The sequence below is a fragment of the Hyperoodon ampullatus genome (genome assembly GCF_949752795.1).
Source record: "Hyperoodon ampullatus genome assembly, chromosome: 4".
Taxonomy (NCBI): domain Eukaryota; kingdom Metazoa; phylum Chordata; class Mammalia; order Artiodactyla; family Ziphiidae; genus Hyperoodon; species Hyperoodon ampullatus.
The window spans coordinates 82288046-82314872 of NC_136917.1; the positions used below are offsets into that span (position 1 = coordinate 82288046).

At 41.4% G+C, this 26827-nt stretch overlaps 1 protein-coding gene and 1 long non-coding RNA gene across 2 annotated transcripts in view; one reads left to right on the top strand and one right to left on the bottom strand.

The window, feature by feature from the left end:
• KCNN2 (potassium calcium-activated channel subfamily N member 2) overlaps positions 1 to 22880 on the bottom strand; it is a 177914-nt gene extending 155034 nt beyond the window's left edge. Inside the window, exons 1-2 of the mRNA XM_079703532.1 lie at positions 21759 to 22880; positions 21042 to 21137 (exon numbers count right to left, since the gene is read on the bottom strand). Coding sequence (XP_079559658.1) covers positions 21042 to 21137; positions 21759 to 22865 — 1203 coding nt within the window. The 5' untranslated portion in view covers positions 22866 to 22880. The remainder of the gene's footprint in view (positions 1 to 21041; positions 21138 to 21758) is intronic.
• Positions 22881 to 23728: 848 nt separating this feature from the next.
• Positions 23729 to 24281, top strand: LOC307052480. Its single transcript, XR_013810864.1, has 3 exons — positions 23729 to 23743; positions 23910 to 23982; positions 24098 to 24281. It is a non-coding gene; the product is annotated as an uncharacterized lncRNA (long non-coding RNA).
• Positions 24282 to 26827: the final 2546 nt, after the last annotated feature.

Genomic DNA, 26827 nt, shown 5'->3' on the forward strand with positions numbered 1-26827 from the left:
CTAACATCCAGAGAAAGAGGCATCTATGCAAGCATCTGAAAGCTTGCATAGAAAGCAGTCTCCTAATGTAATCATATGGACACAGAGCACATAAATGCCAACACGAGAATAAACATAAGACGAGATTTACTATTCTCCCCAGAGGTAGCAATAATCGTGTGTAGATACCTGTACATCGAATAATTATAACTTGAGTTCAGGCTGGCGAATATCCACTACAGACAACAATTTACTTAAGTTACTAAAGCTCCCAAGTGGCTGTATATCACAGAAGGATCAGATCTGACAGTTGACTTGGAGATATTATGGATGCCAGAGATGGTCACCTATTAAGACTAACTGAAAAGCTGGAAAACGTGTTTTAACAGTCATGGAAGGCAAGGGTTACAGATTATTAATAAAGGAAAACCAAAAGGAAACATATGCCCTGGGCTTCTAAGTTGCTTCCCACTGTGCAACCATTTTCTAAGCCTATTTCTGAACCATGATTAAAATATGGGAAAAGCTATATACATGAAAGGACATTAACCTCATGGCCCACCTTTTAATAGGATGATAATCTGTCATTCTCTTGCAAGTACAGGTCTCCAGATCCAAGACCATGATCACATTATATCAGATTACAAAGAAATCTACACAATCAAAGGATAGGTACCACCACCTCCTACCACTGGCCAGCACTGGCCTGACACTGTCAGGAGAAAACATGGATGGCAGAGGCAAGCTAGCTCCTGCCCCGCTCCTCCTCTGGTTTAGGTCCACGAGAGTTTCGGATGACAGCACACAATGGAGCAGCTTGGGGGCAAACAGCTGTGTAACTGCCCGTGAGAAGGTAAAGCATATCCATAGAAAACAACCCAAGGAGGCTTAAATACTCAATTATACAGAATGGTAATCAATACAAACATTGCTCAGAAAAAGAAAAAAATAAAGTGTCTGAAATAATCAGACAAGGCTTCACAGAGGTGGTGGTGTTTGAGATAAACTGAAAAAGTCAGAGGGTATTTAGTAAGGATCAAGGAGTAAAAGAGGACAAGCATAGTGGAAAACACCACCACCATCTTGTAGGGGATGGAGGGAGTCCCAAAGAGGAGGGTTCTGCCATCAAACAGAAGTACTGGAAGCTGACCTGTCACCTCTTAGAGCCTCGTGATTCACAACCCCCTCCTAAAAGGACCAATGCATCCTAAGCACAGCATTGTTGTATCTGGATACACTCATTTTCACATTTCTTTCAGCCAAATGTACAAAATCTGTCTCTTTTGATAGAGTTATGAGGAATAGAAACAAATGCACTGCTACAACTTCACACAATGATATCTAACTATACTTGTGCTCATTTTAATATCTGGTTTTAATAATTTAAAGTCACAATGAATTACAAATAGTGAAAGCTAAACTTCTTTTGTGATATAGAAATTATGGTAGGAAAATACAATAGATTAGAAAGAGCTTATGCTAAGATAAGACACACTAATTAACCTATTATTAGTATTAGAGTGCCATACCATCTTTTCTAAGACTGGTTGTTTTACACACATGGTCAGTTATCCTTCAGTGAACTGAGAAGCAGTAGTGATGGCCATCCCCATTTCACAGATGACCATACAGGGACAGATGAGATGACTACCCTAGCTCACTATCATAGGGATCTCAGCAAGATGTATGAACCCTAGATGCACCCAGTGCAGGGCTGTTCACTGGTCTGCTCAGTCCTGGGAAGCAGAAACAGACACGACATCTGTCCTCAGGGAGCCAACAAGGTTTGAGTCAGAGCCTGATAAATGCTGTTGTAATAATGACCCCATTAATGGATCCTGAAGGTCACGCTGTGCCAGGCACTTCACAGTTCTCTCCCAGCCTGACTGCCTCTTCAAACTCCATGATGTCTTATCCCCAGTGATACATGAGAGACTGAGGATCACAGAGGTCATGATTAGTGATGGCAAGTACAAAAAAGACAATAATAATGCCACAGTCTGTGTGATTACTATGCGTCCAGCTCTGGGCAAAGCACATAATCTCAGTATAATCCTCTGCACAACCTCATGAGATAGGCTCTATTCTCCCCATTTTACAGATGAGAAACTGAAGCTCAAAGCTGTTGATAGGTTGTCAGAGGGAACTGGTAAAAGTTAGGGAAAACTGGGTTTGAATCAAGTTCCATTTCTCATCAGGGCTTTTATCACTGTGTTAAATAGAAGGGGCAGCCAGAAAAATAAGGAGGGAGGCCAAGTCAAGGTGAGTGAGGGGCTGAGCAGGGAAGGCTTCCTGGCAGAGATGATTCTTGAATTGAATTTTCATGCACCAGCAGGATTCAGGAAAATAAACTGGAAAGGCATTTCAGGCACAGAGGCATGGAACAGTGTGATATCCTTCAGAACTGCAAGTGATTCAGTCTTGCTGGAGCAGAAGTGGTCTATTTGGGCGATAAAAACAGGGCTGAGCGGGGCTGACAGACAGACAAGGGCCACGTCACGAGAACCGTGTTGTGAAGTATCTGCATTAAAGAATGTCCCCGCTGACAACAACAGAGAGCCATGCAAGGATTTTAGAACTGTTGTGACAGGATCAGGTTTATGTTTGGGACAGACATCCATGTAGCAGTGGGGGAATGGACCATCAGAAAGAAGCGGGGGGTGGGAGGAGAGGTGTCAAACTGGAAACAGAGAGACTACATTCATACACATTAAAAAAAATAAGGGTAACAACCAAGGCAGAAATTCCCAAAAGGAGTTTCTTCTGACATGTTCCTCTGAGATGCTTCTAGACTGTGTGTTGTTTACTTACAGTTTTAATTCATTATGTATTAGAACACATATGCAATTATACCATATCATAATTTCATAGATATTGTTACTTAAGATGAGGCTAAAAGAAGGGAGCTGATTGAAAGACAAATATTAATATAGCATAAAAATAAGATAATACAAATATTAAAATATGAATAATGTATTATATATACTATGTTATTTAAACATATTTATATAAATTATATATAACTATATTATTATATATTATATATTTATATTATAATTTATAATATATATACAATGTATATTATTGAATTATATTTAAATATTACATATTTTCTAATGTTAGATTATTATATGTACATTATATTCTATATTTTATTGTCATAATATAAACATAAAATATTAATGAAATGTAAACAAAGAAGAGATTGTAGGAGAATCTGGGTAAAGTTGAAGTTCAGGAAACACAAAACCAAGGCCCTTGAGAATGTGACCAGAAAGCAGAGGTAACTCAAAAGACACTAAGGAGGAAATACTTGTAGGACCCGGTGACTCTACTGGGGGTGAGGAATGGGGAGGGGAGATGAGTGGAGGAAAGAGCAAGGGTCCTCAGTGGGGCCCTAGGTGGTTGGTAGTGCCTTCTGGAAGATAGCAAGCATGAGAGGGCAAGGAGGAGGACTGGGCAAACGGTAAGGGGGTAAGGGCGTGTGGGGCTTCCAAGGGGAGCTGTCCAGCAGGCAGCTGAGAATGGAGATGATCCACATGAAATATATTATAACTTTAATCACTGGGGAACAGAAATCCACAAATTAATAAATTATACATACAACCAGAATTCCAGACCTAAAGGAAAAAGCCAACATTCTGTATGGCTTCCCCAATTAATTTGTGATTTTTTTTGTGATAAAACATGGAGTTAAAACACTTTCTTCAAAATTTGAAACAAATGAGCCTCCTTTCCTAATTGAGGTCAGCAAACACCAACAGGGTCATAAGAATGTAAACCACCCCGAGCCTAGCTTTTCAGAGACTAACTTACAAAACACCAAGGACCACACAGGCCCAGTGTCTCATCACTGGTCTCCACCAGAAAGGATTCTGAGTTCTGAGGCTCCCACTCAGACTCTCCATGAAAGTACTGATAGTTCCTACCACAGCCATTCTACTCAGTTGTGATGATGTAACTCTAATTCCCACAGGCCATTCACCTCAATCCCAGAGTGCAGATCCTACAGGGAGACTGAGGGCTTGTATCACAGCACAAGACTTCTCCCCTACAGAAATCTGCATTTCTCAGGTGCGAGCAGGTCTACCTGAGCCTCTGCTCATCACATACCTTAAGAAGCCTAAAATTGGAGCAAGGAATAAAGTAACTTATGAAACAAAGGCAGAAGAAACAGTTCTGTGCGTATTTCTCTCTGTCTTTGTTGACCATCCTGGGCTGTAACTCAAAGGTCAGCAAATTTTTTCTGTAAACTAAATATTTTTGGCTTTGCAGCCAAACGGTTTCTGTTGCAACCACTCAACTCTGCCCGTAGTGCAAGTTGTAGTGCAGAAGTAGTTGTATATGGCATGTAAATAAGTGTGTGCCAATACAACTTTCTTTATAAAAACAGGTTGGATTTACCCAGGAGGCCAGATTTGGCCCATGGGCTATAGTGTGCCAACCCCTTGCCCTAACTAATCAAGTATTTGCCTTCTCTGCCCAACCTCCCTCTTAACCAGAACGTGGTTCAACTACCTTGAAATATCATACATTATTATCCAACCCCATTCCCACTTTGAGATCTTCCTAGACTCTAGGCTCTGCTTCCCTGCTTGGGCTATAATATTTGCTTAATAATAGTAATGATGGAAGAGTAGTAATAGAAGGGGTTAACATTTATTGAATGTGCCATTTACAATGTGCCAGGTATCACACAAGGTTCTTCATAAAGACTGTCTTACTGAATCCTCAAAGCAATCTAGTGAGATAGGTATAATTCTCATTTCCATTTTACAAATAAAGAAAATGAGCCTGAGAGGTGTCAAATTTTCTTCTCATGGTCACCCAGGGTGAAGCTGAGTTCTAACCCCAATCTGTCTGGATCCAGAGCCAGAGTTAAACGCCACCCTGGGCTGCTTCCCAGAAGCACATGTGGTTGTCCAGTTAGAAGATGTCTATATGACCACTCCTCCTACACTTTCCTCTGGGGGGTGGGGCATACTTTGTGTTGCCACCCACACTCTGGTGGACAGTGACAGGCCCTGACAGATGGCATCTATTACCTCCAGGCAGTGGCTCTTCTACTTTACATAAAGTTTTAACATTCAACATAAACCCAGGTACAAGTGCCAGATATGATGCACCATGACCGGAAAATGTTATATCTGTGCCTATTTGTCCTCCCTCCAACAACAGTGATGCACCCAAGGGTATTAGAGATCAGCACGTACCCTCAACTCGTTCCCTAGGTTCAGAGTCAGCCAGAGAATGCTGACACGACTGGAAATCTCAAAACAATGCATGTGTTCCCACAGAAGATTCCCCAATGAAAACAAAGCTGCAGAGGCTGCCTTTTCTCCACTGTATATTCTTGCCTCCTTTATCAAAGATAAGGTTACCATATGTGCGTGGGTTTATATGTGGGCTTTCTATCCTGTTCCATTGATTTATATTTCTGTTTTTGTGCCAGCACCATACTGTCTTGATTACTGTCGCTTTGTAGTATAGTCTGAAGTCAGGGAGCCTGATTCCTCCAGCTCCATTTTTCTTTCTCAAGATTGCTTTGGCTATTTGGGGTCTTTTGTGTTTCCATACAAATTGTGAAATTTTTTGTTCTAGTTCTGTGAAAAATGCCAGTGATCGTTTGATAGGGATTGCATTGAATCTGTAGATTGCTTTGGGTAGTAGAGTCATTTTCACAATGTCGATTCTTCCAATCCAAGAACATGGTATATCTTTCCATCTATATGTATCATCCTTAATTTCTTTCATCAGTGTCTTATAATTTTCTACATACAGGTCTTTTGTCTCCTTAGGTAAGTTTATTCCTAGATATTTTATTCTTTTTGTTGCAATGGTAAAAGGGAGTGTTTTTTAATTTCACTTTCAGATTTTTCATCATTAGTGTATAGGAATGCAAGACATTTCTGGGCATTAATTTTGTATCCTGCTACTTTACCAAATTCATTGATTAGCTCTAGTAGTTTTCTGGTAGCATCTTTAGGATTCTCTATGTATAGTATCATGTCGTCTGCAAACAGTGACAGCTTTACTTCTTCTTTTCCGATTCAGATTCCTTTTATTTCTTTTTCTTCTCTGATTGCTGTAGCTAAAACTTCCAAAACTATGTTGAATAATAGTGGTGAGAGTGGGCAACCTTGTCTTGTTCCTGATCTTAGTGAAAATGGTTTCAGTTTTTCACCATTGAGGATGATGTTGGCTGTGGGTTTGTCATATATGGCCTTTATAATGTTGAGGAAAGTTCCCTCAATGCCTACTTTCTGCAGGGTTTTTATCATAAATGGGTGTTGAATTTTAGTGGTGCTGGGAAAACTGGAAGCTACATGTAAAAGAATGAAATTAGAACACTCCCTAACACCATACACAAAAATAAACTCAAAATGGATTAAGGCTAGACGCGATCAAACTCTTAGAGGAAAACATAGGCAGAACACTTTATGACATAGATCACAGCAAGATCCTTTTTGACCCACCTCCTAGAGAAATGGAAATAAAAACAAAAATAAACAAATGGGACTTACTGAAACTTAAAAGCTTTTGCACAGCAAAGGAAACCATAAACAACACGAAAAGACAACCCTCAGAATGGGAGAAAATATTTGCAAATGAAGCAACTGACAAAGGATTAATCTCCAAAATTTACAAGCAGCTCATGCAGCTCAATATCAAAAAAGCAAACAACCCAATCAAAAAATGGGCAGAAGACCTAAATAGACATTTCTTCAAAGAAGATATACAGATTGCCAACAAACACATGAAAGAATGCTCAACATCATTAATCATTAGAGAAATGCAAATCAAAACTACAATGAGGGGGCTTCCCTGGTGGCGCAGTTGTTGAGAGTCCGCCTGCCGATGCAGGTGACACGGGTTCATGCCCCAGTCTGGGAGGATCCCACATGCTGTGGAGTGGCTGGGCCCGTGAGCCATGGCCGCTGAGCCTGCACGTCCGGAGCCTGTGCTCCGCAACGGGAGAGGCCACAGCAGTGAGAGGCCCGCATACCGCAAAAAAAAAAAAAAAAAAAAAAAAAAAAAAACTGCAATGAGATATCATCTCACACTGGTCAGAATGGCCATCATCAAAAATTCCACAAACAATAAATGCTGGAGAGGGTGTAGAGAAAAGGGAACACTCTTGCACTGTTGGTGGGTATGTAAATTGATACAGCCACTATGGAGAACTGTATGGAGGTTCCTTAAAAAACTAAAAATAGAACAACCATACGACCCAGCAATCCCACTACTGGGCATATACCCTGAGAAAACCATAATTCAAAAAAAGTCATGTACCACAATGTTCATTGCATCTCTATTTACAATAGCCAGGACATGGACACAACCTAAGTGTCCATCAACAGATGAATGGATATAGAAGATGTTGCACATGTATACAATGGAATATTACTCAGCCATAAAAAGAAACGAAATTGAGTTATTTGTAGTGAGGTGGATGGACCTAGATACTGTCATACAGAGTGAAGTAAGTCAGAAAGAGAAGAATAAATACCGTATGCTCACATATATATATGGAATATTAAAAAAATGGTCATGAAGAACCTAGTGGCAAGACGGGAATAAAGACACAGACCTACTAGAGAATGGACTTGAGGATACAGGGAGGGGGAAGGGTAAGCTGGGACAAAGTGAGAGAGTGGCATGGACATATATACACCACCAAGTGTAAAATAGATAGCTAGTGGGAAGCAGCCGCATAGCACAGGGAGATCAGCTCGGTGCTCTGTGACCACCTAGAGGGGTGGGATAGGGAGGGTGGGAGGGAGGGAGATGCAAGAGGGAAGAGATATGGGGACATATGTAAATGTATAACTGATTCACTTTGTTATAAAGCAGAAACTAACACACCATTGTAAAGCAATTATACTCCAATAAACATGTTAAAAAAAAAAAAACCAAAAAAAAACCAAAGCTGGAGGAGCTGAAAGGGATGGGTTATGTAAAGACACCCAGCAGGGACCTCAGAGATTCCTGGGTAGGAAGGGCTCCCCTCAGAAGAAATGAATCAATGGGCAAATTTAAAACAAGTCAATGAGATGATTTGAAAATCCTGCTGTCCTTATCTTTTTTGGTAAAGAGGACCAGACCTGTAGCACTTCATTGTAATTTTCCCCACTGTGTTTAAGAAAAAAGGGTGAAAGTCATCAACTTTTTTGACCCCACTGTAAATGTACAGGTCATCACTATACCAAGAGAGGAGAGAGGAAATGAGAGCCAATTAATAAAAATTTGTATTCAGCCTGGGAATTTAGCTAGAGCACATAACACCGGGGTATCTGAGCTCATCACCTCCACCCCGTCAGCCACCTGATCTGATCCTATTCCTTTGTATTTGTTGAATTTCGTTCCCATGTGGCTACATATCATAATTCAGGTCTTGAAGATGAGCCCTCATCCCACACTCCATCACACCGATCATCTTGCTGTGGTGACGCATGTTCCTGCACAATAGTGCAGAAAAGACCTCTTGTTTTTGGGAAAACGCTGCAGAGAAAATGCTCACCACTAATTGTGCTGTGTGGTCTCTGCTCAGGACGTTCTGACATGGGCTTGAGGGACTAAGTCCTAAACACACATCTGCTTTCCCTCTGTGGCCAGCTGTATAAAACTGCAAAGAGACACACTTAATGGATTCATGATTTCGAAATAGCTGCCACTGAAGTAATTTGTGTATACAGCATCAGACTAAGCGAGACAGTGAACATGACAGCGAGTAGGCTGGATCTTCATCCCCCAATGTAAGGAGCACCCAAGGGACACATTCTGAGATGTGAAGCAGAACATGGCCCAAACGTCACAACCAAAAAATAGGAATAGTTGTCAAAAAGGATAAAAAAGATTGTGTAAAGCAGATATGCTGAAAGAAAAAAAAGAATACGGAAGATTAAGCCTTTAAAAAATGATATTTAAAAAATCTGCAAGAGCCAGTGGATTCCAAATCAAAGATATTCTGAAAACTAGTTTTCAGCCTTAATACAGTATTGTTGCTTTTTATCCCCAAAGCAAGCAAATTAGAGATTTCTCTTTGTATCACTACTGCTTAATTTTTGAAAGTCTGCCCAAATGCATTTTCATTAAGTACCCTCTTTGACATTGACAAATGCGAACAAATAGTGAGAGTTCTTGACTAAAATACTAATGGGAAAGAAGTAAAATTCTATTCAAAATAATTTTCAACGACAGCATTAAAATTTACAATATTACCCACAGGTTTAAGTGATAAGCTGAAGCTTTAAACTAACGGCATGTTTACTAAATAAATATATCTTCAGTTGTTTTTGCTTCAAAGGACAGAAAGCAATTCATGCTCTTTGAAATAAAAACATTTTTTCCAAATATGGGAGGATTTACCAGTATGAAAATTGGCCTAAGGTAAGTTTCTAGAAGCCAAGACTTTTCATCTTAAAATTTCATAGCTAAATCCACATAAAAGAAATTAAGTGTTCAGTCAATAACTCTGCTTGGGTATATGTCTGGAAGTACTAGATATACCTGTGAAAAGGCATGAGGTGACTATAATAAAGCCACAGCCATCACTTTTACATCACTTTATATGTATGCAACTTGAATAAATATTCAGCCTAATTATTATTTTTCAATATTTTAAATGACCTGTGACCTTAAAAATAAATCCAATACTAGGATATAATTTCCCTTACTCACTCAACAAAAATGTAAGCAGTTTAAGGATTAGCACCTGTGTATTTTTTTTTTTTTACATCTTTATTGGAGTATAATTGCTTTACAATGGTGTGTTAGTTTCTGCTTTATAACAAAGTGAATCAGTTATACATATACATATGTTCCCATATCTCTTCCCTCTTGCGTCTCCCTCCCTCCCACCCTCCCTATCCCACCCATCCAGGTGGTCACAAAGCACCGAGCTGATCTCCCTGTGCTATGCGGCTGCTTCCCACTAGCTATCTATTTTACACTTCGTAGTGTATATATGTCCATGCCACTCTCTCACTTTGTCACAGCTTACCCTTCCCCCTCCCCATATCCTCAAGTCCGTTCTCTAGTAGGACTGTGTCTTTAGACCTAGAGTCTGTCATACAGAGTGAAGTAAGTCAGAAAAAGAAAGACAAATACCGTATGCTAACACATATATATGGAATTTAAGAAAAAAAAAAGTCATGAAGAACCTAGGGGTAAGATAAGATAAGATCTGTGTATTTTTTACCCCTCTTGACAGCAGACGCTATCCTCAAAAAAGCACTACCCAAGACCGCGACAACCACACTATGGTGCTTAACGCCTCCTCCCCAAAATTCAGTAGCTTGTGTCAAAACTAATATATAAATATCAAATGCAATTTCCTTGGAAGACCAAAACTTCCTGATAGAAAGAAGACTACCTCAGTGAATAAGACCAACAGTGGATGCATATCCAAATTTCAATAGTCAGATTGCTTGGAAACAACCCCATCTTAATACCTTCTTGATAACCATTATAGATAAATACATAACTAGGTAAAAATGCTCAGATATTCAAGAAAGCACATGACAAAATTGTAGATGCGAAACACTGGCTGTTAACACTTGTCTACATGGTTCAGTTCAAAGTTTATACTGTCTGAACCTCAATGTGTTTTATAAAGTCAAAAAGCAAAGAAAAAAACTCACCCAACAATAACACATTGTTCAAAAAGAGAGATAATACAGACTCAACTAATGGTCATTTGAAATGAAACAGAAGAGAAGATATAAGCTGTCTGATAAAAAGTAAACCCAATCACTGAACCAATTATATTTTGAGATGTTACTTGTCATATTGACACATGAAAATTCTTCTCAATTCTTTCCAATCAAGGTACTCCAAGCATGGCTGAGGGTGGTGGTATACTAAACAAAACTCTTGCCAGAGATAAACCTAATCCAGAAAAGGAAAAAAAATGCTTTTTTATTTAAATATCCTGTAGACCTACAATGAGTACAGACAGAAATGCTGTCAGTTACAGTCCTTTATACATATGCCTTTGGCTGTTTATTACCTCTCATCCTTTCAGCAGGGGTTTAATACCAGAATTTTCCAGTATCAAATTATTCCCTTTGGTTACTTTTCAGGGCGCTGCACTTAACTCTTTTAAGTCACCAGGGTCCTAATTAGTAGGAGATGCCATCAGCTGTGACCTGGATGTCTGAAGGAGTTAATGTACCTCAAAAAGAGCCTAGCTTCCAGCCAGAAGCCACACCTATGGTGTGTTTATAGGGGAAATGGCTATTTTGGTAAAAAATGGTGAGCCCTAACGTTAAAGTACTCTAACACTAGTTTACTGATCTGACACCTGACAACCAAAATGAACACTTACCTCCTCAGACGGCCAACTTGCCCACAGGGAAAATCTAAACTAAGTTTAAAAAAATATTGGCTGTCCTTAATGGAGATCAAAGCTTTTATTAAAAAAAAAAAAAAAGAATGCACACACATACGCCTATTCTAGATTAAGTGTGAGTAAACTAATGAACACTGTTTGAATGCACACCTTTTTTTTTTTTTCTGTTCCCTCCTGTACGACTTGTAAAAGAAGAAAAAAATATCACTGTTGCCCAGAGCTCAGAGAATCTGGGCTCCAATTCCTCCCCTTCCACCCCAACGAACCCCGAAATAGCTAACAATAACCAGCAGCTGACACCTAAATAGCCCTCACCACATGCCAGGCAGCATTCTAAGTGCTTTATATATATATACACACAAATATATATACTCAATCCTCACAACAACCCAATGAGAGAGGTACTCTATATTCCCCACTTTATAGACAAGGAAAGGGAAGTACAGAGAGATTAAGTAATATGTCTAAGGTCACACAGCTAATTAGTGGCAGAGCTGGGTACAAGCCCAGACAGATTGGGCTCCAGAAGCAGCACACAAAGCCACGAGGCAATGCTGCAAAAACAGTAAACAACTCAAAGGAGAGTCTGATTGCTTTGCTTTGCTCAGCAGGAAAGTTTGTAGAGAAAAATTTCAGAAATTATGGTTTTTACAGCTTCCTATAATAACAAAGACTGGGAACATCTGTGAACAAAGTTATCTTCCAATACTGCTTTTGCATCATTTCTATATAAACTTTAATTATTAAGCAGGAATACCCTTTTACAAACCTGGTTAGCCAAGATTTAGAAACCAAAATCGTGTAGAAATAGGAAGCTATAGGAGACTCCAGGGAAGCACATTTCTAGATTCACAAAGTAGGACAGTACTCAAAATACTAATCAGTAAATGGATCCTAGACACTCCAGAAAATAATCAAATCAGTTATTTAACAAAGTGGTTTGTAAGTACTTTAAAAATGAAAGGCATGATATAAACCTTTGGAAGGACCATTTGACAAATTCTCAATTGCCTTAAATAATATCCTTTAACTAAGTAATTTCTGCCTTGGCAATTTATCCTTAGGAAATCATCAGAGGTGCTTACACAAGTTCATCTGCAAAGGTATTTATTATACAAATATTTTAAATAGGGTCTTTCTAATTTTTCTTAAGGGTCCAAAAATAAGGGAAAGGATTAAATTGCTTATAGCTATATGATGCAAAAAAAAAATTGGAATGTTTAATGGCATGGGGAAATGAATAGAAAATTACATGAAAAGAACACTAAATTTCCTTATCCTGATATATAGCAAATATCAGGTCCATCTACTTCATATAAATACATTATATCACAATAATAATTATCTCTGGGTGGTGAGATTAAACTAACATATTCTTTTTCATGTTATCTATGTTTTACAGATTTCTAACATAAATGTTTACTAATTTTATAATCTGCAGAGAAAAACAAAATCTTTAAGAGAAAAGGCATTTGGTCATGAAGGCTAATATATTATAATGCTTAAAGTGATAAGCTCATCAGTCTTGTTTCCTCTTGGATATCATGAATAGACTGGCAGATCATGAGACTGCACAGAATACATGGATTTCAGCAAGGGATCTGACAGTCCTCATGACATTCTTGTAGAGAAACGTAGGCTGGCTGATAGTCAGGGTTCAGAGAGTTGTCAGTACGTGAAAAGCTGAACCAAATATCATGGATGAACTGATGGCTAACTACAAAGAAGGTCCTACTTCTCAGTTCTGACCGTGGCTCACTCATGCCTTGGGCATGGGTACCCAAGCTACACTTTTCAAAGTCATGGCTAGTGAGAAGCTAGGAAGAAGAGTTGGATGTGTGAAAACTGGGTAACAGCCACTAACATTGACCATGTTTCTGGAACAGAATTTAGCACTGATGTGGGTCTTTCCAATGCCAGAGCCCCCTCCACACACAGCATTTTCCAAACCTAAGTAAGTGTTTGTCAAATAAATATCACAATTATGATTCAAATAATTCTGACAGGCTAAAACACTCACCTGAAACCAAGATGCTATTTAACAGAGTCAGTAAATGTAAAGCCCTACATTCAGTTCAGTAACAATTTTACAAGTGTACTTGGCAACAGTTTGTGTGACGCAATGACCCTTTTAGACTAAATAACAGTCGGCATAATGGAGGATTTTTGTTGAACGGAGGTAACAAGTACACTGGCAGATCCCATCTGAAAGTACTGAGTACATTTCTGACCTTACTCAAAGAGGGAATTCAACAAAACAGAGTAAGTCCAGAAGAATATGATCAGGGACATTCTAAGCCTGATTTAATTAGGTGGGCATTTAAAGGGACCTAACCAATATTTAAATGTTTGCTCTGTAATTCTGGGAAGAGAAGGAATCAATTTATTCTGTTATACTGAAAACTACAGTCTGTGTTCTGTTTCTACCATTGCACTGAAACTGCTCATCAAGGTCAGCAATGACCTTGAACTTGCCAAATCCAAAAGGCACCTCTCTACCCGATATTAACTGACTTCATGGCATTCAGTACACAGCACTGTGCCCTCCTTCCAACACTCCCATTACCACCTCTAGGACAAGTCATTCTTATCTCTTTACTCTAGTTCCTGCTTCACACAACCTCTAGATGTCAGAGGTTGATCCGCTCTCGACCTTCTTCTCTCATTCCTCTATTTTCTCTCAGTGATTTTATCAATTCCTGGGGGTTTAAATAGTCTCTACGCTGATTACTCGCCAATTTAAATTTCCACTCCACACCTTTTCTCTGAACTCAGGGTTCTCTTGTATCATCAGAAGCATTTCCATCAGAAGCATTCCTGATTCCACATGCTACCCTTCAATGTGAGTTCTCCCCTGTCAGCATAACACACTCAGTTGCTCCAACCAGAACCCTGAGAATCATCTTTGCATCACCCCTTGCCCTCGCCTGTCATATCCAATCACTAAGATGTCCATTCTACCTCCAACCTGGGTCTTGAATCAGACCACTTCTCTTCATTTCCACCACTGCTACCCAAGCCAAGTGAGCGTCATCTCTAAATGTGACTTGCCAAGGGTCTCCAGACCAATGTCCTCAGAGCTTCAACAAAAGGTCTGCTTAAACAATAAGCTGGATCATGACTCTTCTGTGCTTTAATGATGGCCTCATGCACTTTGAAGAAAACATCACAAAATTCTTATAATGGCCTTAGGACCCTTCAGTATCAGAACCCTGCCTATCCCCTCTCACCCCATCCAGTACCACCGTCGCCCTGCTTGGGCCACACTGGTTTGTTCTCAATTGTATAAGTGCAGGAAACTCCTTTCAGTCACGAGGGCTTGGAAAAGGTTGTTCCTCCAGACTCTGCCAATAGCTGGTAACTTCTTTTCCTTTATGTCTCAGCTTAAAAGTCACTTCCTTAGAGACTGCTCCCAGGACCATCCTGTCTGATGTGTACAACCCTCTGCCCCCAATTATTTTCTATCACAGCCTTTCATGGCCCCTTTATGACACTTATCACAACTTCCAAGGATTTTCTTCCTTTACTTAATTTTTGTCTCTCTCCTTAACTCCGCCTGCTTGGAATGTCAGTTCCAAGAGGCAAGGAACCTTACTGTCTTATTCCTCATTGTATAAGCAGAGCTCAAAAACGTTTTCAATGTTGAATATGGGAAGGAATAAAACCAGACTTCACCCCCAACATAAGGAAAATCTTCCTAAAATTAAGAGTTGTCTGGCAATGGAATGGACAGCCTTGTACAGACAAACTGACCATCACGGGAAGAGGTTTCACGCAGAAATTGGGTGGCCACTTTTATCTGAGATGACATAAAGGGAGTTTCCATGCTGGGTGGGATCCTGGGCCAGATAACAATTCAGGTCCTCTCCATACAGTTTCCAGTTCTATAAAGAGAATTCTAAAGGAGTTTCAGGTTAAACATATACTCCCAAAGTAGCAAACACCGTATTTCCTAATGAGCGGAAATTCTCACTAAAACGGCCCCAGGAAACCACTTTGTACTCTGACCAAAAGTAACTTCCTGAAGTTAAATCAGTGCAGGCTCCCTCTGTCCACCCTGCCAGTTGTGGTTTGGGACAATGACAGCCCACAGTGGCCTCCTTTCCGAGCTGTACAAAACGTGGCCCAGAAACGAGTTGGCAGATCAAGCGAACCCACTTGCAGTAAACCTAAAGTTCCACTCTTCATTCATTTGTGATGCTGCTCTGTAAGCACACCAGGATAGCTTTATTTAGTGTCACACCCATTAATAATGCAGAGATCTTTATACAGGCAGGCAGGGAAAATTGGTCCTGAGTGATTTCGTTACTACAGGGTATACACGAAGTCAAAGGGACTGAGAGTCTCATTACAACTCTGTAGAAGTTGCTGGCAATACAGACAGTGGTTGTGGAGCTGACCACCACACAACAAAGCAATTCAGGCAAGGTATCCACCTCATGATCTTCTGGAGTCTTACAGTCAAAGAGTTAACTCTTCTCTCCCTCATACTATAGATATATGAGAGACCTAAAGACCAATCGAAGACCATTCCTTCTACTCTTTTAGCTTCCTTCATCTCTAACTTTTTTTTAAGTAAAAAAACCAAAAATGTGGCCAATACTTGCTTCTGATGGCACCTTTACAAGGATTGGTCATTTTGTCAGCAGATTAGATAATGCACCACTAGATATTGCAAAATGTTGCAAATAAGCCTATGAGGCCATGAGCTTTGTCCTTAAGGAATTTTTCACCGAAAAAAAAAATTGTTTTTTCAGGAATATAGTAAACTTTACAAAGCCAAAGATATTTAAAATGCCTTTTTATAACACTCAGTGTTAACAATGCTGTGGGGAAATAATGTGCAGGGAAGCAGAGAATGAGAACTCTGAAGACCTTTCTAAAGGGCTGGTGGGCAGTACCTTTCCATTTAAAATACAAACTCCCTTTGATTCAGCAATCTGTCTGCTGGATATATACCATATGTGTATCCTCTACTTAGTAGATTTAAAGAGTATACAAGAGTGTTCATTTTTATTATGGCTTATAACAGAAAAAGCTTAACAGTAAGCCACAGTGCATCCATAAAATGGGATAATAAACAGTTGCTAAGAAAGAATGAGATGAGTTTCCATGTGCTGACAATAAAAAACATTCAAGATATATTAAGCAAAAAAAGCACAGTATGTGTGTCTCTAAACACAACTAAATATTCATTTTTGAAAATTCTGGAGAAATGTATGAGAAATTTAAAAGTGGTTGTCTCTGAAACACTGGACTGAGAATGTGACTATCATATTCATTTGAAGCTCTTCTGTACTAGTTATTTTCGCTATGTGTAGTCATTATTATTTTATTAATAAGAATAATAACTATATGCAGTATTTTCTGCATGGTCTGGGAGCATCTACTTGCTCTCTGCAGGAGTGGGAAAGCGAGCATTCTTTCCTACTCTCCACGAGGTGAGCCAGAGTCTACTCAGTGGGCACCTAGCCACCCCTCCTCAACCAGTCCAGGAGACTTCAGAGGTTGCTGAGGTCCCTGCCCACACTCACTCCTTCCCCCTTTGTGTGGCCTACATGCACAGGTAAGGGGAAATTTTCATTTCTGCTCTTCCACTTTTAGATGTATATCATCCATCTCTGAAAAGCTAACTTAAAGGAGAATGCATAGAGTTATTCCACTGCAAGAGATACCAGGGGAAAATCAGTGTTTCCCTTAGTGCTGTTTATTCTATAATTATATTATTACCAAAACAAAACCAAGGAAGTAAAACCATTTTCAACTTTAAAGTATAGTACTCTCCATTCTGCCAAATCCCATGAGAACCAGAAAGATTACAGTCCAAGGGGTTTTCTTTCCAACTTAGAATCTTGTATTTGCCTATCTCAAAATACTAAACAACTCTTTCAACTAAAATTGCTTCCACAAGAGAAAGTCGTGTACACTAAAGTTGAAAAGGTGAAGTGCAATCTACATTCAACTTATTTGATGTTGAAGATCTTAAAGAGTACTTGAACATTGTTTTGTTCTTATTTCATCAAACAAATGCTTCCAACCCTACAGAAGAGGGGGGAGAAAAAGAAAAGTCACAGGAAATCATGTCTGTTTTTCCTATTATTTGACCTTGGACTTGAGGTGGGGAAGCTACTTATTTAGTATCAAGTGACCTTTCCAAACTGTATAAAACAATCCCCATAGTACTTTTCCTTTGTCAGAAGGTTGTGATACAAAGGCATTTGCTAAAATTTATTTTATGTGTCTATTCATCATTTTTTGACTTTACTGATGAATATAGAAAGTAAGCCCAAATGTCTATTTGAAAAAATCGAATATCTACTTAGCTGAAAATCTGCTCCCACTAAATCTGATTTTATATAAGCTTTCTGACCCCGCCCCCCCAAAAGTAATTTCATTTTTGTTTTGGGGGGATGTAAAAGTAATTAGTGAAATGAGCAAACTATAGCCTGGTGCATTGAGCTGTCTGTGGTACTGAAAAAATGACACTAAAGCTGAAATGTACTGAGCTAAGTTCTTACAAAGCCTCTCCATCACACTATTTTAATTCAAGCACTTCTGTCCATGACTCACCTGAACCATCTTATTTTGATAGACTGTGTATAAACATTTTATAAAAGGTCACATTGACTTGCTTTCCAAGGTTCTCCATGGAAATGTCAGGGCCTCCCCAAGCTTCGTTAAAGCAATTCCGGTGGACAGAGAGCCAGAACATTGGCTATAACACTTACTTTTCCTGAATGCAGTAAGAAATCCTACCATGTACCAGAAACCCATACTAGCTAGCTCTCACTATCCAATCATCATACTGCTATGCTAAAAAGAAAAAGAGGAAGTGTCACATTAGACTGCATGCTATGCCCAAGAACACGCTCTGAACGGCAGTATAACCCCTGCATTGAGTTCCTTAACTCAAAGCTAATCTATATACTTGGAATTCTTAATAGTAAACTGAGAAGTACCTACTTGCTTAAAGCTTATGAAAGAAGTACATCTATAGCAGTGACATCAATAAGTTAAAAAGGGGTCAATTCATCATTTCCCACACATGGATACATTAGCCTATGCACTTGATTTTACCATGTTTCAGAGTGAACTATTTCAGCAGCAATCACTGACTACTCTCTGGATAAATTAGAACATGTTTTTCTGGTTCTTGATTTCCAGCTCAGGGTCTCCACATTTATTTGGTCCTTTTCCATTTCATATTTTTAAAAAAGCATCTCAGATAAGAATTTGGAACTTCAGCTTGAGGAAAACAAAAATCACTCTAGATTAAACACTGAATGTAAAAGCTACATCCAAAACAACTAAATGATATTACCTGAGCATCCATTTTGAAATTATCTTAAGTATGGTTGGTTTAGCAGAAACCATGTATCAGGTCAGATAATTCCAATTATAAAAATCTAACTTTTTGTGATGTTTATGTTTCCCCAACAATAAAGAAGTTCACTGTGCTTATAACCCTTAGAGCGGGAATTCATGTCCTCATTTTTATCACCCGTGCTCTTTGTACTCTAATCAATATATCTATGCATTTGTATAACAGAAATGGTCCTCAAAATTAGCCAGGGGTGGAATTCTTTCAAGTGTGAAATGATCTTTAAAAATATGACTTCTTTTATTTGTATTACTTTCTCTAAATTTTAAGAGTTCTAATATGGTATCAAAAATTTTTTACAACACGTAATTAACATCTGGCCAATGTTAATGACCAATGTCTCGTCCTCACAAACTCCTATAAGTTATTTCAAAAAAAAAATCTCCCCATAATTCTTAAAAGGTTAGCATTTTTAGGAAGACACTTTGTTCTTGGTGTTAATACCATCAAATGTCCTCCGCCTTGAATGCTTGTTTCGCTGTGTGTTTTTCAGAAGGAACAGGAATAATACGAAAGCTGATGTTTTATTAAAAAAAAAAAACAGCAAGGTCTCATTCTAGGGTGGATTAAATAAAACTACTCTGGTCTTCAAGCCAAAAAAAAAATTAAATTACTTGATTTTTATAAATACCTAAGAAGATTTTAGAAAAACCGTTTAAGTCTAACCCTGTTCAAATACCAAACGTTTGGATTTAGAGAGGAACCACAGACAAAGACATGTCCATGTTCAGGGTTGCTAACAAGCAGTAGCAGAGCGCAGCAGGAAGCATTCTGGGTGGAAGCTAGGAGGACAGGCCTGGTCACGTTCTGCACTGTCTAGCTGTGGGATCTGGCAAGCTGCTCACCTCTTCTGACTGCAGGTACCTCATCTATAAACCAAGTCAAAGGGCCATTACACCTATTTTGTTTCCCAGCCTTAAGTGTCTACCCTTCAAGTCAAAATGAAAAGATACTCTCATGATGCTTAAGTTACATTTTAGTATTACTTTAAAATGTTTGAAAGAATCTCAAAAGCCCACGATCATTAGTGCTGAATTAAAGATGGACCTGTGTAAATTATTAAAATTTTAAAGGGTCCAAATGTGTTTGCCTTGTTTTGGCAGTGCAGTTTTATTCCTTACCGCTAAATATTCTCACTCTTTCTAATTCTCATTCTCTATCCTCCTTCCTTCAAAATCACACTTTTCAAAGTCTTTGCAATTTGAAAGCATGATGAAGTAATTTCTCCCCCCTCACGTGGAGTCATGTGTATCTTTATTTTGCTTGGGCAAATTTGGTTTCGTCCATATTTAGTATGTTTTTGCAAATTACTAACTTAAAATTAATTTAACTTATAATTAACGCTGTTATTTAAATTCAATGGCAACTCCTAAAGGAAAGCAGCCTAAATTAGAGGGTTTAATAGTTCAGCCAAATGCCTAACACCTGATCCAAAACAATCAGAAAATGCATATTAGTGTAAGTTCTAAACTGGAAAATCTCAATCTCTCTTAATTTTTGAAAACTCTAGTTATTTTATTCCCAAACCTTAATATTCCTTTAGCTGAAAGCTACAGCAAAATAAACAACTTAAAAGACAAGCCACGAATTTTAGACGGATTATTGTGAAATTGTCAGTAACAGTCAAATCTAACAATAGAGTTCCTGGCTGCATTTAAACAAAACAAACATTTTCCTAACAAGTTCACTCACAAGGGCAATGGCCTTTGCTCTTAAATGACATTTTTAATAAATAATGTAATGATTATACCTGAAAATCTACCAAACTACCAGATATACAGAATTTGTATTCTTAATTTACAACAGATTTTTTTCTTCAAATTTACAGTAAGATATAGAAAAGGTCAGAGTTTTCTTCTTGTCTTATTGATATATATTAGCAAGGAATATCACGGGCCTATTTTCTTCTCTAAGCTACAGTTATGGAAGGCGATATACATGGGCACAATCTTCCATAATGACCCACCCATCTTGTTAAATGTTTATTAGACAAGAATACACATTTACCTGGCAGATTAAGGCTAGTATATACCTGGCCTTGAGGAAAACAAATACAGTGACTGACATGGAGAAGTGGATCTACCTAAAGAAGAGAGGGGAAAATCTGAAAGGTTTAACAAATACATCCTGGAAACTACTGCACATTTACATGCTGCACTGTTTGTTTTGTTTTTAACTTCTTGAAAGAACAGGTCAGGTGCTAAGGTAAGAATACAGCATGTGTCTTCTGTAACCTCAAGCAAGGACACGAGAGCTTGGAAAAAGCGTTTGCTGCCTTGCACTTCCCCCGGCTGGAGTCATTCATAAACAGCAGAACCCCTAAGTTACCTGTATTTCCCTGGCGTGGTACACGATGATCAGACCGAGCAGGATGATCGTGGAGAGACTGATAAGGCATTTCAGAGCTAAGGAATACAGCGACGCCTGCAACACAGACAGAAGCACTTTTTTTTAAAAAAAGAAGCACTTTTAACCACCTTTAAGATCCGGGGCGTCGGTCAATCCCCAGCAAGGGGACCTGAACTCCCAGGAGGAGGATGGGGGTAGGGGCACCTGTCTCGGCTCTGTGATCTGTCAGATCACTTGGCCTCACAGGAAAGTGAGAGAGGAGATCCCGGAAGGCCAAACAGCGGGGTCCGCGACAACACAGACCCAAGCACAGCTCGTGTCTCTCAAAACCCGAGAGGAAGTTATCCTTGAGTTTAAGCGCTTGGGTTTGAAAGGGGCCTCCGACATCGTGAGCACCGGGAGAGGAACAGAGCATGCTTTCCTCACCGACTCCTGAAATCACTTCTTTAACGTGCCCAAACGCACTAGGCATTCACTGCCTCCAGAACTTTGCGCGCGGAAAAGCTTCCTCTCCAGAGTTGCCTTGCGGATTAGGGGAGCGAGTCTCAGCGGTGCTCGCCGTCCCGGCGGGCACCTCCGATTGTCCGGGAAAAGCTCGGAACTGGCAGGCAGAGAGTTCCCACCAGCGCCCGTCCCAACCACCCGGTGTCCGGCTCTGCGGCCCGGAAACGGTGAGCAAAGGGCTGGAGCACTTACCTTGTCGTAGGCGCCCCACGACAGCTCGGTCTCGATGACCATGACCACGATGCCGAACATGCCGAAGATGAGCGCGTAGTCGCTGAGCCGCTTGCGCTTCTCGAACAGGGCGCGCCGGTGGCCCAGCTTGTAGCCAATGTTCTGGTTCTTCTTTTTGCTGGACTTGGTGCCACCGCTGCTGCCATGCCCGCTGCCACCGCCGCCGCCGCCTCCAGCGCTGCCTCCGCCGCCGGCTCCGTAGAGCGCCAGGTTATTGGAGTTGTTGTGCTCCGGTTTAGATACCACGATCTCCGGGGCTGAGGACGAAGCGGCGGCGGCAGCGGCTGCAGACGGGGAGGACGCGCCGCCACCTCCTCCGACAGACGCCGGGGGCTGTAGGGGCTGTGCCTCGGAGTCCATCTCGTGCAGGTTCCGGCGGGACGCGCTCAAGTTGCTGAGTGGCCGCATGACGCCCCCGTTGTACCTACAGCTGCTCATGGCTATTTCGGTGAAGGGGTTGCTCTCGCGGCGCGCCTGGGGCTGGCTGTGCTGGTGGTGCGCCGGGTGCGGGTGGTGGTGGTGGTGGTGGTGGTGCGAGAGCGGGGGCCCGGAGCCCAGGCTGCCGAGGCTGCCCGTGGGGCTGGCGGCGGGCTGCAGGCTGTGGCACTGGTGGTACTGGGAGGCGGACGCCGGCTGCTGCGCGTACTGCTGCCGGAGCGCACTGGCATGGCTGGACGGCGTCAGCTCGCTCACATTGAGCTGGCTGCCCCGGCGCGACGAGCAGCAGCAGCAGCACGACGAGCCTGACAGCGGCGAGGAGGTACGGGTCCGGAAGGCGCCGCCGGGCGAGGAGGTGCGGAGCAGCAGGGACAGGTTATCCCCCGCCCCCGCCCCCGGGGCACCGGAGGAGGCGCAGCTGTTGCACCGGAGGCATGGGCTGCTGCCGCCGCTGCCCTGCTGCTGGTGCGCGAGGTGCGGGGGGTGGTGAGGGTGCGGGAGGGGCGCGAAGGGCGGGCACGGCTTGTCCTGGCTCTGCTGCTGCTGCTGGCAATGCAGGTGTGAGGAGCGCGGTGGCGGTGGCGGCTGCTCCGAGAAGAAGCCGCGCTGGAACTGCAATGGGGTTTCCATGTCAGGGCTGTTAAAGCTGCAGGGAGACCAGGCGGTGGTGCACCCTGCGCAATGCGTTATGGTAGGGAGCGGAGACTCCTGCTGCTGGTGCGAGGAAGGGCCCATGCCGGCTCCGGTAGAATCCAGGCGGCGCGTCCGATTGGTTGGGCTCACCAAAACAATGGGCATGACATCACCTGCGGGGACCAAGACTGAGTTTGCGGTGCGCGCGGTTTAGGGGAGTGTGTGTGAAAGAGAGAGAGAGAGAGATTGGGGCGGGGGGGGCGGAATCTGCAGGATGAAAACCCTCGGAGGCGCAGGCCAGGACAGGGTGAGGGCGGGGGTTCCACCTGCTGTTTGGGAGCACCCGTGAGCACCACCAGGGATGGGGAGCCCCCAGGTAGTGCAGCGGGTCTGCAGAGGAAGGAGGAAAAAACAGGCGTCCCCTCCTTCCCGTGCCACCACCCCCCTAACTAGTGCCGGACGCGCAGTCTAGATCCCCTGCACCGGGCACTGCAGCACGTTGAGCCACCCCAGCCAGGGGGTCAGGCGAGGGAACAGTGCAGAACCCGGGCCACTCCTCCACCGGCATGCACGCCTCTTAGAGCTGCAGAACAGCAGCCTCCTCGCCCCACGCCCACTTCTCCCTAATTGTCCCGCTGAGAGTGGGCTGCCGGCTGCCCGCCAAATAACTGCGGGGGCACCCGCTTTGGAGAGAAAAAGTTTGACGACTAGCTAAGCCAGTGCAGCAGGGCTTAGTGAGAACCCCGGGGCCTGAGCTCCTGTTTGGCCGCTGCGAGATCCGAACGGGTTCGGATTTTCCCCACGCCGCTGGTCTCTGGCGCCGGGGAGTCGGGATTGGCTGCGTGGTGCTCTCGCCCTAATGCGCTGCGGCGCGGGTAGGGTTAACCTCCTTGGCGCCTGGGCCTGGGGAGGATGGGGGCGGGGCCGGAGGAGGGGATCCCCTTCGTCCGCGGGAGGAGCCCGCGAGGGCTTCCCGGGTCCCCCTGGCGGGGGCGGAGGGCTTTCCCCGTCACTGCCTGCTCACATTTGCACCTTCTGCAGAACATGGGGGGCTGGCGCCCCCGGCCGCCAGGTCCTGGACTACGGTGCTCAGGCCCTCTGGCCGCCCCAGTGGGTAGGTCTGCGGGCTTTTCCTGCCTTGGAGAAGAGGCTTGCTCGAGGGTCTGGGGAATGCTCAGCGACCGCCGGCCACCAGCTTGTCTTCTGTTCTTCCTCCTCCACACCTGCAGCACAGACACAAAGCAAAGGCGGATCACTGAGGCGCAAACACCTAGCATCTTCTGTGCCAAGCCCTGACTGCGGCGGGGGCGGCGGATGCAGAGGGGCCTGGCGCGGGCTGATTCACACCGGCAGTCATAGCCTGGCTAGGAAATTATTAATAATAACTCGGACTGAATAATAGCTGCCTGGGGACAGTGCTGGAGTTTTGCTAGAATTAGGTGTAATATTTATTTATTTGCTAATAAACTAATAAAAATTACGCTTTGTGTCTCACAAATTTCCTGTGATGTGTCCTTCTTTTGGGCGATATACTAACACAAAGCGGTAGGGGACCCTTTCAAGGGTTCGTTGTTACTGCTCCATCTTAAGTCTTTATCGTTTGTATTTCTTTGTAAGTTGAGATTCCCGTCTCCAGAAAAGGGAATGAAATACACTGGCCAGTTGAATATTTGTTTCCCTTTTAAATCGTGATTTTAAAGCATGATTTTTATGATAGAAGTTATAACGAGTTAGAAATTAAAGTGAAAGCGGATCACCCTCATTAGGTAATTGGAATTCTCAGCTGGATCCAATTTCTTGATATTCTACTCGGCAGCTACCCTAAAGTTGCTTACCAGGTACCTCCTCCTAAGAGAGAGTTTGCGTTTTCAGTGCCTTGGAGTGAATAATTCATTTTAGGATATCCTTTGGATATGAGTTAAGCAATTTTAATTTTTTGTGCATGCAAGTAAACAGATGCAGAAGAAAAAAAGGGAGAGGGTTGCTTTTAGTCCCACAGAATTTGCATTTCTCTGTAGTCTTGGTCAAAAATAGAATTTGAATGGCTAAAAGCTGGAGACAGCATTTTATTTTTATATTCCATTATGATTTTTGGTAATTTAATAAAACTTGTTTAGAATTTTGATCATAGAATCTTTGTGGTAGCAGAGTAGATCTGCATGAATTGTGTGGTGAACATGACTATTAAAAACAATTCTAATGAGTAATTTGAAATTACAATGAAAGCTTCCAAAATTAAAAATTTTTCACCTTCTGGTGTGAAACAAAATTCAACTCAAGCACAAAATCCACAATACATTCGTTTTCACTTTATAACAAATTATATGAGCTTCTTCTCATTGTTACACATAGCTGACTAAGTGAAAGAGTTTGACTCATCCTTCCAAACCTAAATACATCAAATACACTGATCATGGTAAATTAATACTTTCATTAGCCTTTGGTAAATTTTGTTGAAAGACTACATCAATCCCCTCTCCAAATATCACAATAATTGTTACCAGCACAAAATTAGATATAAGGTTCTAAATTTATTAAAATGTCATTTTAAAAAGTAATGGCTGCAAAAAAACCCCAAAAAAGTAATGGCTGCATCTTCTATTGTCAAACTGACTTTCTCAAAAGCAAATTCAAAGCTTCAAAGAAGTTCCATAGATAAAATAACAGGGAAAAAATTATTGTATCTTTTGCCATGTATATCTCTATGCCTTAGTACCGGATTAGGTGCAGTGCCTTTAGTCATGCAGAAACAGAGTGTTTGCTGAGATTTCCAACAATGATGGAGTTACCACTGCTCACAGAGGGGGATCAGGGGAGGAAAGGGTGCACAAGGTAAGAAAGAAATGGAGATTTGACAAACAAAATGAGGAACTGTCAGAATACCAAAACTCAGATTACCAGTGCTTTCACCTAGCCAGTGCCTTACAAAAGCTCATGAAATAATATAGTAATGTAAAACCCACTGTGATGGAGAAAGAGGAGAGCAAGTCAGTCAGATATTTATCATCTTTCTGTTTCAGGGAATCATCTGATCACATACACTCAAAAAATCTTCTTGCTAATAAATGTCTGTATTTGGAGAGTACAATAATCCACTATTAGTATGGTGATGAAAAGCAACAAGATGCCCCGACAACTTTGTTTTACTTTTAGCCTGAATTCTCATAACTTTATTGTTTGGGGCATGTTACACTATTGGGTTATGACAGGGGCACATTTAAGAAGTTCTCCTTTTCATCAATCATCTTTTCTTTATAAAATTAACAAATGGATTTTAAGCTTATATGTAAACTTTTCATATAGCATACCATAATTTTGCTTTTTTCCCCATATATAGGATTACAGTTGCGACATGTAAAGTTAAGCAGTTAGAACAACAAAGACAATATTCTTCCATGTGGATAGTACTTAGCACATAGTAAACACTCATTTATATTTGTGAGAGTGAGGAGGGAAGGAGAGGAAGAGAATTATGAAAGATTGAAAGGCGACAATACAAGGGCCTATAACCTCCAATAATAAGCTCTTGGAAAATTGCAGGTGCTTCTCTTTCTGTCATTAAGATATATAAGTGCTGGAATTTCTCTAGTTTAACACCAGAGGTCATACTCATCCACAAAATACATTTCAAATAATATCAGTTAAATACCTTTATTTCCAGTGTCACATTCTTGTAAAAATTCCCTGGTTTCTTTTTTCCTTATGGATTAGAAAGATTGTTTTTCCACGTTTGTTGTATTTCAAGCTTGCGGACAGGCACATACACATAACACCCCCAAAGCACTCCACAAACACTTAACAACAGTCTTAGAAGTATGGTTTTCCCAGACCACAGGGGCTTGGGAAAAAAGCTTTAGGTTGTTTGCACTCGATCCCTCACTTTATGCAGATTTATATTATGCCAATGGTTTTTCTAAAAAATAATTCTCTTTTTCAAAGGAATTATTAGTCTGTGCTCT